Here is an 11,523-nt window from a genome sequence, read left to right on the forward strand (position 1 = left end):
GTATGGAGTATATAAATATAAAATTAGATAATCAGCTGGGCATTAGTCCAAAGACGAAACAGAGTTCTCTGTAAAGTTGGTAGAGTGAGTAAGTTCATACTTCTTCATTCTCATATTTCGTCTTCTGTTGATAAATGAAAGGGCAGAATTTGTTCCACCAGGTGACGAATCCTCAGTGCCTATGTTTCCTTCACTATCCTCCTCAATAAGGTTATCGTTACCTAGATAAAGAATTTTCATGACATTACCAAAAGCCACAACAATAGATTTGTGCCCAAATTTGGCAACGGGTCCAATCTTTTTTATCAAAAGGCCTTCGTCTACCCCATTCGGAATCTCGAAATAATGAACCTGACCATTTGATGACATGGTCCAACCTTCCCAAATGTCACTCAGGTGAGGCATGGTGGGGGACGGTTCTCTGGATATAGGGGACCCTACTCTTTTAATTAGTCCCGAAGAGCCTTCTACGAAATCTAATGATGTCGAATAGCCTTCTGTATCTTTGATGTTTTCCGTCTCACCCTCTCCTTTCTTTCGTACACCAATCAACATGTTTAGATCAGTCGTGACCCATCTCTCAACACCATCAAGCCAATGCTGGTGCTCAGTAACTGAAGAAAAACCTAAACATCTTGTTTCTCTAACATCTCTTTCTACACGCAAACAGATATTGTTCTTGGCTCTGTTGTCTATGCTGAAGGTGTGTAATATCAACACGTCTGAATCTTTTTCTGTGTAAGCGATGGAGAAGGAAGATATCGAAGCACATCCACAAAACTTGCAGTGTGCTGGAGTCGAATGAAACACCCTGAAGGTGTCTTTCTTAAACTGGCCGATAGAAAACGACTTTACAATAGTACCTGTTTGGACGTCGACCAGCTCTGCTACCAGGCCTTTAGCCTGAACAAACATTCCAACAAAAGGTACCATATCAATCACAACTTCTTTGAAATCGGACGGAACGTTAGAAATTTCCTTTCCAATATGCTTTCTCGTAGATTCATTTGAAAGCTTCGTATCGCCGGATTGAACTGGTGCTGACGCTAATGGTGATGAAACAGCGGACACATGTGGTTGATTATAAACCAATGAATTTGGACCAGACAACAATTCCATAGTCCCTTTATTGGAATTAGAGGCTTCAGGCTGGATAGGAAGCGATCTTACTTTCCACTTATTATTTACCACAGTAGCAATAAGAAGCTTTCCTTCAATGTCGATTGCTATCAATCTCATGTTCACACGAGGAGAAGATAGTTTCCTCGCACAGACTAATGGAAGCTTTGAAAGTCGAATCTCTTGAACTCCACCATACATACAATCAATAGTATACATGATACCTTCCGACACAGTAATAACAAATTCATTATTTTTACATTCGGATAGTGATTGGAGGTTGTTAGTTCTGTTGTAGGTAGAGTCAATAGACATTGAACGGGGTGAATTGGTAGACTTAGTAGAAAGGTTACTATTCTTCTTGGTAAGGGGACTCGACATTGGACTTGAACCCAAGGATTTCTTGATGTTTGAGACTCCCTTCCTATGTGCAATGGGGGTCTTCTTGCGAAAAAAAGATTCAAGTACTTCTGAGTTTTGTAAACAGGTAAATCTGACTCTCCAAATCCAAGACATCGTTAACCTCGACCAACATTTGACAACACCCGACTTACTGAAAACTGCAATCAAACTACCATTGTTTGACATTACAACGTTGGTGATCGGCCATAAACTTGATGAAATTGGCAATTGAGTTGGAAAAGGTAAAGGATCGGTAAGTGGCGACCAAACTAACAGTTTGTGATCGATACCAACACTTATAATGAAAGGACATGCAGAAGTGCTTATCTTTATGATGTCCAGAAAATGCCCGTTGATTAACTCTCTGGATTGAAATAAGGGGGTGCCACTCTCTTTCTCTGTAAAAAGACTCGTTGCGCTTTTGGAACTTGAATCTGATTTCATTAAGGAACTTGCCTGTTTATATTGCTGAGAACTGCTGAAAATGACATTCTCTGAATTGATGGTGAAGTTGAGTACGAGTCCTGAAATGCACAAGATAAACAAAAGAGATGTCAGGAATTCCAGCAAATAATAACCATCAAATTTGTAAACAGTACTAAGGCTCAAGCCCATATTGAAAATACCATTGCTCGATGAATATTGTTCCAAGACACTTTTGGAAAGAGCAATTTTGGGTTCTTCAACCTCAATGAGTAGAGTATCTCCAATTGAGTTGGACGAAGCAAACTGTTCCATCACTTTTACCAACTCTGCACCAAGAGCTTTGCTTCCCAAAAAGAACAAGAACCGTCTATTCACGCCAGTTAACTCTAGCGAGAGAGAAGGAATGGAAGGGGTGGAAAAATTCAACTGATTAAAAGACTCGATTGACTGAGGTACAACTGTAGATGCTGAAAGTAATCCGGTGTGACCATCCATCCATCGGATGTTTGCAGCAATAAGGAACAAAACCATAATGATGGAGCCAGTCACTGTAGTTGTCAATGGGAGCCTGATTTTCAGAATATATTGATAGAGAACCAATTGAACTCGCTCACCGAATATTTTGGCGGTGGTAGCTGCTAGAACTGAATTCGACATGGAGCCTCTGGCAATTCTTCTTTGGTCCCAATTGTCGGTATCATGCTCTTCAAGTAACAGGTCTCCCAGTTCTGTCCTTCGAATATCAATCAATAGCACTGCTGTAAAAAATGTTGAATGTAAAATATGTTGGATGATCAATGCAATTCCTGCAAATATACAGAATTGCCTCGTTTCAGTACTAACAAATCTGGGCACAATGAACAACAAAATTATCAGATCAACGACGACAATATTGGTCGAAACTATTCCACTGCAAACAATACTTCTAGTTAACCTTGCTTGTGTCGATAAAGAGTCATTCGTCCTAAAAACTGCATTGATCAGCCTGAACATGTTCTCCGTTCCAACAGCAACTACTACAAACGGCAGAGCTTGGAGTGGGAAGTGAAATAGATCAATTCCCTTAAAAAGGTAAGATGAAATGGTAGCTGCCGATAAAAGGGAAAACGACATTTCCACAATAAAAGCGACAAACAGCCCCAACCTGGATTTCACCGAGTGCAGGTTGAACAAAGAGATAAAGAAGTAAGTGGCAATAGAAGCGTATGCTAGAAATAAAATGAGATGATCTGTCCATGACATTGGGAGGAAGTGTATGCCAAATTTGTGTCTTTCTGAAGGAGATTCAGTATGAGAAAAAATGGTAAAGTTCGATGGTGTTGATCCATCTATTAACTTCCTTAGATTATCATCCCATATGGTTCCAGCATCGACAGAGCCATCAGTTGATGGAATATACAACAACGAGATCTTTAACACGTTAGCGGATTTGAGAACACCATCCACCTTGACAACTCCGGAGAACAAACTATCTGACGATAGATGTATACCTGCAGGTGATAATCGATTCACTCTAGATCTTATTGTCTTCAAAATGCCCTTTTCGTCCTGGTCAATGCTGTCGGCATTGTTATCGAAACACTGTAACGGTGAATGCAAGAAAAATAACATATCAGGTGTACTATAATTCGAATCAGTTCTAAGATCATAAGATATGTTGGTAAGTAAATTATCTTGTAAATCCAATGTGTCTAAGAGAAACTCTCTGTCTAGAGCAACACCATCTGGTTCCAAGCCATGACCGTTGTGGTCTAAGTTTCGTTGTACCCAGACCTGCTTGACAGCAAAAAAGGGATGTTCAGTACTCTGGGAATAATCTACGTTTATACTCTTGAAATTAGCAATATGCGAATGGAATACAAAACTTGGGGATGTATGCAAACTGTACAATGCTGGGTAAGAAAGCATGAAGACCAATGATACCGGCCATAAAATAAACTTCTTTGGAAAGGAAAGTATTTTCTTAGCAAGCTTCTTATATGCCCTGTACAGTTTTTGGATCCACCAGCTGTGTATTATTCCAACAATAGTCTGTATCAAATGTATAATTTCTTTCATCCTTTATACGTGACCAAACACATTTAGATGCGATGGAAAGCAGGGTACTAAAATACTCAATTAGAGGATGAGAGAAATTTGGCTTGATGGAGAAGTCTTCGGACAGAAGCTGTATCTTGCTTGATACTCAAATCTATTGAATAATTCAGGAACGTTGGACTGTAATTGCCTAAGCCATTTTTTCATCTTTTCCTAATTTTGTGTAAAATTCGCGCATCACTCAGACCCAGGGGAGGTGGCGGGAGGGGAGAGAATATGCCTTCCCAGGCACTACAAGGAGGCTCGGAACGGTCCGGAGACAGAGAGGGGACAGAAGCTAGGATACGACAAAAAGATGATATTAGTTAGTAGTACTCGGAGGTAAACTTACACACATTAGTAGCCTATTTGGTACCGAGGGCACAGATGTTCAACTGGTTCATTTCCTGGATCAGTCCATCGATCCTTCCGTCAAGTAATCCGTTCGCATAGTCGTCTCTGGATGTTTGGTCCAGGTATTGCTGCACTTGTGCCAAACGAGTATATCCCTCGGTACAGAATCTCAATTGAATTTTGACAAGAGCTTCAAACGTAGGGTCAAAGTATGGAACACGGAGGCCCACCAATTGAGGCAATTCTTCCTTTAATTGAGCGTTCAGATCGTCATAGATTTCCTTAGCAAGCTGTAACTCACGTTCTGCTCGAGGAAGTTTGGTGGCATCTTTGGCTGGCTTGTCGATCAGTCTACGAACTTTGGATTTTGATTGCTCATAATCAGTCTTCTTGTGGGAACGTTTCTTTATGGCTTCAGAAACTTCTGGGAAATAAGAGCAAAATTTGGAAATGGGTTCCAAAACGGTCTCACGGAAGGGACCATCTAACTGTTTGACAGTTTCTTGGTCAAACTCTTGCACACATTGAAGGTAATAGGAGCCAACAGAATTGTACTGTCCTGAAAACTTGGTATCTTCATACAAATTACTAATAATCTCAGCGATCGCAACTTGAGAAGCTGTTACAGCTCTCAGGGAATCCAGGTATCCCTTGGTTTCTTTCTGCAAATTGGTTGCTGCCGTTTCCAGCCTATTGAACGTTAGCTTCTAAGGAACACATAATGACCAACCAAATTACACTTACGTTTTGAACCGTCTTTCTTCCGAGTCATAGTCTCGGTCATTGATTTTGTCTGCACTTTTAACCAGAACCTTGGAACAGTGTTAGTAAACACAAAATACTTTCAATGCTTCGTTTTCCCAACGGCTTGATGGTTTACTTACAGAGGAACCTGCTCTATTCACAGCCTTTTTGAATCCTTCCCAGGACATTGTCTAAACGAGTCAAAAGGTACACACTGATTACAAACCGAGAGACCAAGTTCTTGATGACGTCCCCCGCGCCCCTATTGAGAATAACCCGCGAAAAACTACCAAGGCCACAAGTATGGATGCCGAATGTTACAAATAAATACAGTTCCTTCATTGACTACTTAATGCTGTACTGATACAGGTTATGCATGCTATGCTACCACTCTATCCCAAAACTTCTCCTCCATGTTCGCCGGCGTCACAGACTTTGATTTCCCTTACCCATTCACTATTCAAAACTTGAGCACCTGTTATTCGTCGTGAGGCAACAGGGTCAAGAATTGAATAGATCACGTTTCTACATCGGGCACGTTTGATCAATTCCAACGGCTCATAGCCTTTGGTCTCCTTACGCTTCTCGACATATGTAGCATAGAATTCATCATCTGAGTTAGCAATCTTCCACATTTGTCTCCCCGTCCTCATTGCCATGTAAATTAGACCACATGCCCAAACATCTACTGGTCTTGGGTCAAATTCCTCTTCGACAAATTCTTCGGGTGCAATATACGGAGATGATCCACAGACACCACTGCTTAGTTGGATTTCATCTTCCCAGGCCATGCGGAAACATTCGGCATTTCCAAAATCGGTAATTTTTAAGTTTCCTTCCGAAGTAATAAGTAGATTTTCCGGTTTGAGGTCTCTGTGAGCTACACCCATCTGATGCATATACTCCATACCTCTGATGAGCTGTTTGAAAAAACAATCTGCTTCTAGATACTCCAATTTTCCAGCTGTAATGATCAAACTGTACAAATCACCTCCAGAGCAGTACTCCATGACTTCGCAGTAATCGCCTTTGGCATCCTGCAGTAGATCCAGGGTGTGAATAATGTTAATATGCTGTAACGACGATGCTATGCAGAATTCCGAGGTAAGTCTTTTTGAATATTTTGAGTCACTCTCTTGAGGTTTGCGTTTAAACTCCTTGACCGCGTGTAACCTCTCCTTCTTTTCGCCATTGAGTTTCTTATGAGAAACACGAACTACTCCAAATGTTCCTCTTCCTACAACTTCCTGGCAGGTTCCATACTTCTCCACAAATGACTTGCTATCAGCCTGTTCTAAAATGTGAACTGATTTTGCTGTGATAGGTTGGTTAAGCTGGCCATGGGAAGAGAACGCGGTGATTTCGCCTTTTTGAACCTGGTTTAATAATCCAGAGAGTAAAGTTGGCGGCTTGCCATCAGTATTCGTCAATTGATTTATCTCAGGAACAACCGACTGGAGGATATTTGGAACTGCGGATATAGACTCATTTCGAAGTTTTTTTGCGCCCAGTAAACCTTTTAACATGCTACTCAGTTTCTCCTGCCGCTTGGAACTTCTGAGATGATGTTCATGATTCCCGCCTTCTAACATCTTAAACCTTGGTAACAAAGGAGATTGTTTAATGTCATGGCCATTACCGTTGGGTTCATTTCCCAATGCTGATAGCTGTAAATGTGATACGCTCTTGTTGATACTTGAATCCTTTGGCAATCTTAAAGAAGATTGCCTGGAAGGTAGAGTTCCCCTGAGCACTGGAGTCACTGAAGGTGATGCTGTGGGCGTAGTGTGTCTGCTTTCAGACCTGGAAGAACCACTATTTGAAGATATCGAACTAGCTCTAGTGAACTTGGGACTAATTCTTTCCACTGGTGTCGTTTCCTTGGAATCTTTAACAGCCGCTGTTGAATTGTCCTTGTCATTGTCGTGCACAACTCCTAGAATCTTTCCTATCTTAGAAAATGTCGACTTTCGGGGTCTGCCATGGGGTTGTGGTTCTGAATTATTGTTGGTATTTCCCATATTCTATAGGAATAAATTGAACAGTTCAAAATACAAGGGAACAATCCACACTTTGCAGCAGGCTAATATAATTGATACAGACGACTGTAAACCGTCCTGGAATCCAGTATTAATGATATGTCTTTAGATAGTGCCGGTACCTGTCCAAAAGCTTTTTGTTGTATCTGGATATTTTTTCTAGTTTAGGCGGTCCCAGCCCTAGCTACCTCATAAGGAACGTTTATGGAAAACGGGTTGGATTGGAGCATTGGGTGGTGCACGCATTATGGAACTATTATGGCCCTAACAATTCGAGAGGTTATGGCCGAAAAGTGAGCACTTTACCTGTCACTAGAAAGGGAATGAACTTCTCTACTTACCAATGTCTAACTACCACTATGTGTTCCCCAACTTCTGTCAACAGACTTTTAAGATCTTGTCTTGATACCTTAGCTTTTTGCATGAAAATCTCGAGGGCGTTTTTTCCGTCCATGTAACGTAGGAGCTTGTAAAAAAGTGTTATGACTTCTGGCGATTTTCCCTCAACGCATTTATGGATCCAACGTCTTTCAATGAAGGTGGTTCGAAGAGGATCTGTTAGTATTGTGTCTTCATTATCGTCATCTTCTAGGATAATTCTGATTTGTTTGCTGGAGGGCTGCGAATCAACCTTAAGACTGGAGGATGTCTTGCTGGCATCCTTTTTAAATGTGTTATCAGTCGTTTCTTTATCATTAGAGGTCGTGCTTACTTTGTCAGTCGTCACGCTGGCATTTTCAAGTTTCTCGTCCGTTTCGGTTGTCTTTGGCCTTGCTATTGATTGTGTATTATTGCCAAAACCTTTGTAACCTTCTCGCTCCAATTCTTCCTCCACGCTCATCTTGATCTCTTTGCTGATAATAAGGAAAAGAAAGGTATGAAGTTGAAGAATGTATCCCTTTTTTAGCAGCCACGAGACTGCATCCAGGTAAAGATCTCGATGGTCCTTACTAGGAATAAAACGGCTTATTTGTTTTGGCTTGTTTGAAGATGTTGATAGCAGTGATAGGAACTTCGACAGAACGGGTAGAGATGGAAACTTGGTTCGAAATTCCATGCTGTGAACTTCCAATCGATCCAAAGGTGCCAATGCTGATATCACGTATATGTTCCTAGTATTTATCGCAGGGATTATCTTAGCACGTCTCCAATAAACTAGATGACAGGCAAATGCTTTGATCTGAGCAAGGTCCAATCCACTGGTAGTCGCCAATCTACTCATACTTTTGGTGGGTCTAATCAATCTGATGAATCTAGCAATAACACTTTCCTTTGCAACTTGAATATCCCGAATGATGACTTCAGGGTCATCAAGGAGTAAGATTGTAAAGAATGCTAAATTCTCGTCACTATTCACGATGTTCTTGAAATCCACTTCATCCGAATCATCCTTGGTAAACGGTGAGATTGAAGATAATGTTGAACCTGGAATCACTTTCTCTTTGGGCAGAGTGTGAAACTCAGTCTTTATGGGAATTTGAAAAGACCTCAACTTGTTGTTTATGGTCAAATTAACAATCCTGGCATTGGAAACGGATTCAAACGTGTCTCTCATCAGTTTTGCCAAATCTGACTGAGGAATGATGTCACGCCACTGACTAACAATATCCAATCCTGCTGTTTCCTCTTTTAGTTTCATTATATTCAGCGCTTCTTTCCAAACAAAATTGTGTTTATCTTGCTCATATCTCAGTAGTAAACACAATCTACTAATCACGTAATGAAACATCTCATCTACACGATGGTTGTACTCAACAACTGGAGGGTTCATGACAAAAACAAGATTGAACATGTGCATTGGGCATTTCTCTGACTCTATAAAATGAAGGTCATTTAAGGAATCTAACAGCGGTTTCACTTCGAACTCGTCCTCGTCCAGCGAAGTGGCTCTAGAATGATGTGAATGAGAATGGTGAGAATGACTGTTTCTGTCACTTTTCTTATATCGACTGCTCTTCGGCTTAGGGGAGTTCCTCCATTTTACCATTATCCAGAACATGAATCGGTAAACCAAGGAAGACCATCTCATCAACAGTTAATTCAAATCGGGTATTGCATAGTTTCTTCGGAGGTGTTACAATCTCACTCAAGAAATTGATATCAAACCCAAAAACTTTGTTGGTTTGATCTGGATGAGTCAAGAAACCGCTTCCGACGCCATATGATGACGATTCTTCCTGCAGAACGCTTTTTCCTGAATTGACGACACTATTATTGCCTGTTTTAACGCTCCGATCGTCAACGCTTACACTACTGCTGTCATTCCCACCAGCTAATAAATGCTTCATTAAAACCCTCCGCTTCTTTTCTTTTCTTTTCCGTCTTCTGTCCTTAGCATCCAGAATGTCCAAAAGTGCCTTTCCGGAAATGTAATTATTGTTAGGAGAAACAGAGCTAGTCATATCACTTCCACTTACTCCGCTCCACCGATTCGAACTCATTGAGGAAGTGTTAGTAAAATCATGGCTGTCTGTGTCATCATCTACATCACTCTGATCATAAATATCTCCGTCGTCTTCACCACTGGAAGACGAAGAATAATATTCTTTGACGTTATCATCTCCGAGATCTTTGCCCAGAGGGGTCGCATGAAACCCATACTCTTTCGGAACAGGCGGGTAGTGAAATACTAACTGTGGCCCATCATGAGTTGCGACTGTAAGTAGAATGCCTAGTAAACATGGATTAGGCAAGTACTTAGAGCCCATGTGTTGGAGTATGATATCAGATGAAAGCTAGGTTCGAGATTTCAACATCAGAAGAAAAAAAAACTCCAATATCAGCGGAGCTAATCACTTGAACCAGTCTGCCCGGGGATGACTGACCCTAAGCAACTGATCTCCTTAATGAAGAGTACCAGTACTAATACGAGGCTAGGCCGAGCCGAAAAGTACACCCATTGCTCTGCATGTCGCCGTCCCCGAGCTCTCAAAGTTACAGATGAAAAGGAGATCACAATGTATGATTTCAAAACATGTGATAAGTGCAGGGCTAAAAACAAAGTGTATAGACTGAACTCCTTTTACATAAACAGAATGTACGAAGATGAAAAGACTGCCAATCCCAACCCACAGAAATATGATGACAGGGTGCGTGGGAATTATAGAAGTAAAGAGTTCGTTTTTTCCGATAGTGAGGATTCTGACGTCACGGCTGTATCAGCCCGTACAAAGCGGACAACGAAATCCCAAGCGATAAGAAGAACGTATTTACACGAAAGTATCAAACATAACGAAGAAATATCAAGTCTCGATAGGCTTCTAGAACTGCTTTACTGCAATAAAGAACAGGATGTCATCAAACTGAGAGTTAGTATCATGGTACCCATTCATTTGGCTCCTTGCATGGACGATATAAAAGTGATGAAGCTAATGAAACTAGTTTCGGAAAATGATGATAAAGATGCGAAGAGAAAAATAGAGCTGGCGGGACCAGAGATACAAAAGTTTCGGAATAATCTGAAGCAGGCCATCCTCATTCATTATATAGACAGAATACTTCTTGTGTTGAGATCAATTGGTTACGTATTTACTTTGAGGAGTTCTCGTTTCAATGGTCCCCGTTTGGAACTCCAGTTACGCTGTTTCAATGACCTTCCTAGAGGCAATAGGATCAAAAGAGAACGTCCTAAGTTAAACAAGTACTTGAAAAAGCAGATGATAAGGAACCAGTCATCGGCAGTGGAAGGAAAACAGGGAAGAAGAGACAAGAAAAACAAATTTTCCGATCTTATCAACTCTATACCAGCTTTTGACCCTTATAAACTTTCATCAGTGAAACGTGCCTACAGAAGATTAGAGGCAGCTTACCGAATAAAAAACGAACGTGTTAAATTCTTCGAGTGTGAGTCGAAGCTAGAAGTATCAATGAACCCTGAATCTGGAGAGCTATCCGTATTTTTCACCCATAAACACCATTCCACATTAGATAACATTGATGTCCCAATTGTATTCCGAGGAAGTCCTTCATCGTTGAAACTGCGGCGGTTGAGAGACTTCGATAAGATTTATCATTTAGATGAAGACGACAGTGATATCAATTCCTCTAGAAGCTCTTCCACCACTTCGAACAGTTCTGATGATAGCATTGATGACTCTGACTCTGAGGACAAGGACGTTTCAGAATCATCTTCCGGTCCAGGCTTTTCTGATATGAAACCTGAAAGCAAACCTCAAGAGAGCATTCGATCAAGCACGAAATCAAAGTTGAGAGCAAAGAAATCTGGCATTAAATTTAACTCAACTGCACATTTTAGTTCTAGTTCAAGTTCTAGTTCAAGTTCTAGTTCAAGTTCAAGTTCAAGTTCAAGCTCAAGTTCAAATTCTAGCTCGAGCTTGTCTTCTGATTAGACCAATAAGCATGT

General features: G+C 40.9%; 5 protein-coding genes across 5 annotated transcripts; 1 reads left to right on the forward strand and 4 right to left on the reverse strand.

Annotated features, from left to right (window-relative positions):
* Nucleotides 1–42: 42 nt before the first annotated feature.
* PAS_chr1-4_0383 (Hypothetical protein) lies at nucleotides 43–4,005 on the reverse strand (the record flags this gene model as incomplete). The annotated part of the gene is made up of 1 exon (XM_002490464.1): nucleotides 43–4,005. The coding sequence occupies one exon, from the start codon at nucleotides 4,003–4,005 to the stop codon at nucleotides 43–45; it is 3,963 nt and encodes a 1,320-aa protein (XP_002490509.1).
* Nucleotides 4,006–4,388: 383 nt separating this feature from the next.
* PAS_chr1-4_0384 (Amphiphysin-like lipid raft protein) lies at nucleotides 4,389–5,309 on the reverse strand (the record flags this gene model as incomplete). Its single annotated transcript, XM_002490465.1, has 3 exons — nucleotides 4,389–5,067; nucleotides 5,122–5,189; nucleotides 5,262–5,309. The coding sequence occupies 3 exons, from the start codon at nucleotides 5,307–5,309 to the stop codon at nucleotides 4,389–4,391; spliced, it is 795 nt and encodes a 264-aa protein (XP_002490510.1).
* A 204-nt stretch (nucleotides 5,310–5,513) lies between these two features.
* Nucleotides 5,514–7,142, reverse strand: PAS_chr1-4_0700 (uncharacterized protein; the record flags this gene model as incomplete). Its single annotated transcript, XM_002490466.1, has 1 exon — nucleotides 5,514–7,142. One exon carries the CDS (start codon nucleotides 7,140–7,142, stop codon nucleotides 5,514–5,516), a length of 1,629 nt encoding a protein of 542 aa, XP_002490511.1.
* Nucleotides 7,143–7,497: 355 nt separating this feature from the next.
* Nucleotides 7,498–9,868, reverse strand: PAS_chr1-4_0385 (Ser/Thr protein kinase involved in salt tolerance; the record flags this gene model as incomplete). Its single annotated transcript, XM_002490467.1, has 2 exons — nucleotides 7,498–9,120; nucleotides 9,158–9,868. The coding sequence occupies 2 exons, from the start codon at nucleotides 9,866–9,868 to the stop codon at nucleotides 7,498–7,500; spliced, it is 2,334 nt and encodes a 777-aa protein (XP_002490512.1).
* Nucleotides 9,869–9,976: 108 nt separating this feature from the next.
* Nucleotides 9,977–11,509, forward strand: PAS_chr1-4_0388 (Hypothetical protein; the record flags this gene model as incomplete). Its single annotated transcript, XM_002490468.1, has 1 exon — nucleotides 9,977–11,509. One exon carries the CDS (start codon nucleotides 9,977–9,979, stop codon nucleotides 11,507–11,509), a length of 1,533 nt encoding a protein of 510 aa, XP_002490513.1.
* Nucleotides 11,510–11,523: the final 14 nt, after the last annotated feature.

This window comes from Komagataella phaffii, chromosome 1 (genome assembly GCF_000027005.1).
Source record: "Komagataella phaffii GS115 chromosome 1, complete sequence".
Classification (NCBI taxonomy): Eukaryota; Fungi; Ascomycota; class Pichiomycetes; order Pichiales; family Pichiaceae; genus Komagataella; species Komagataella phaffii.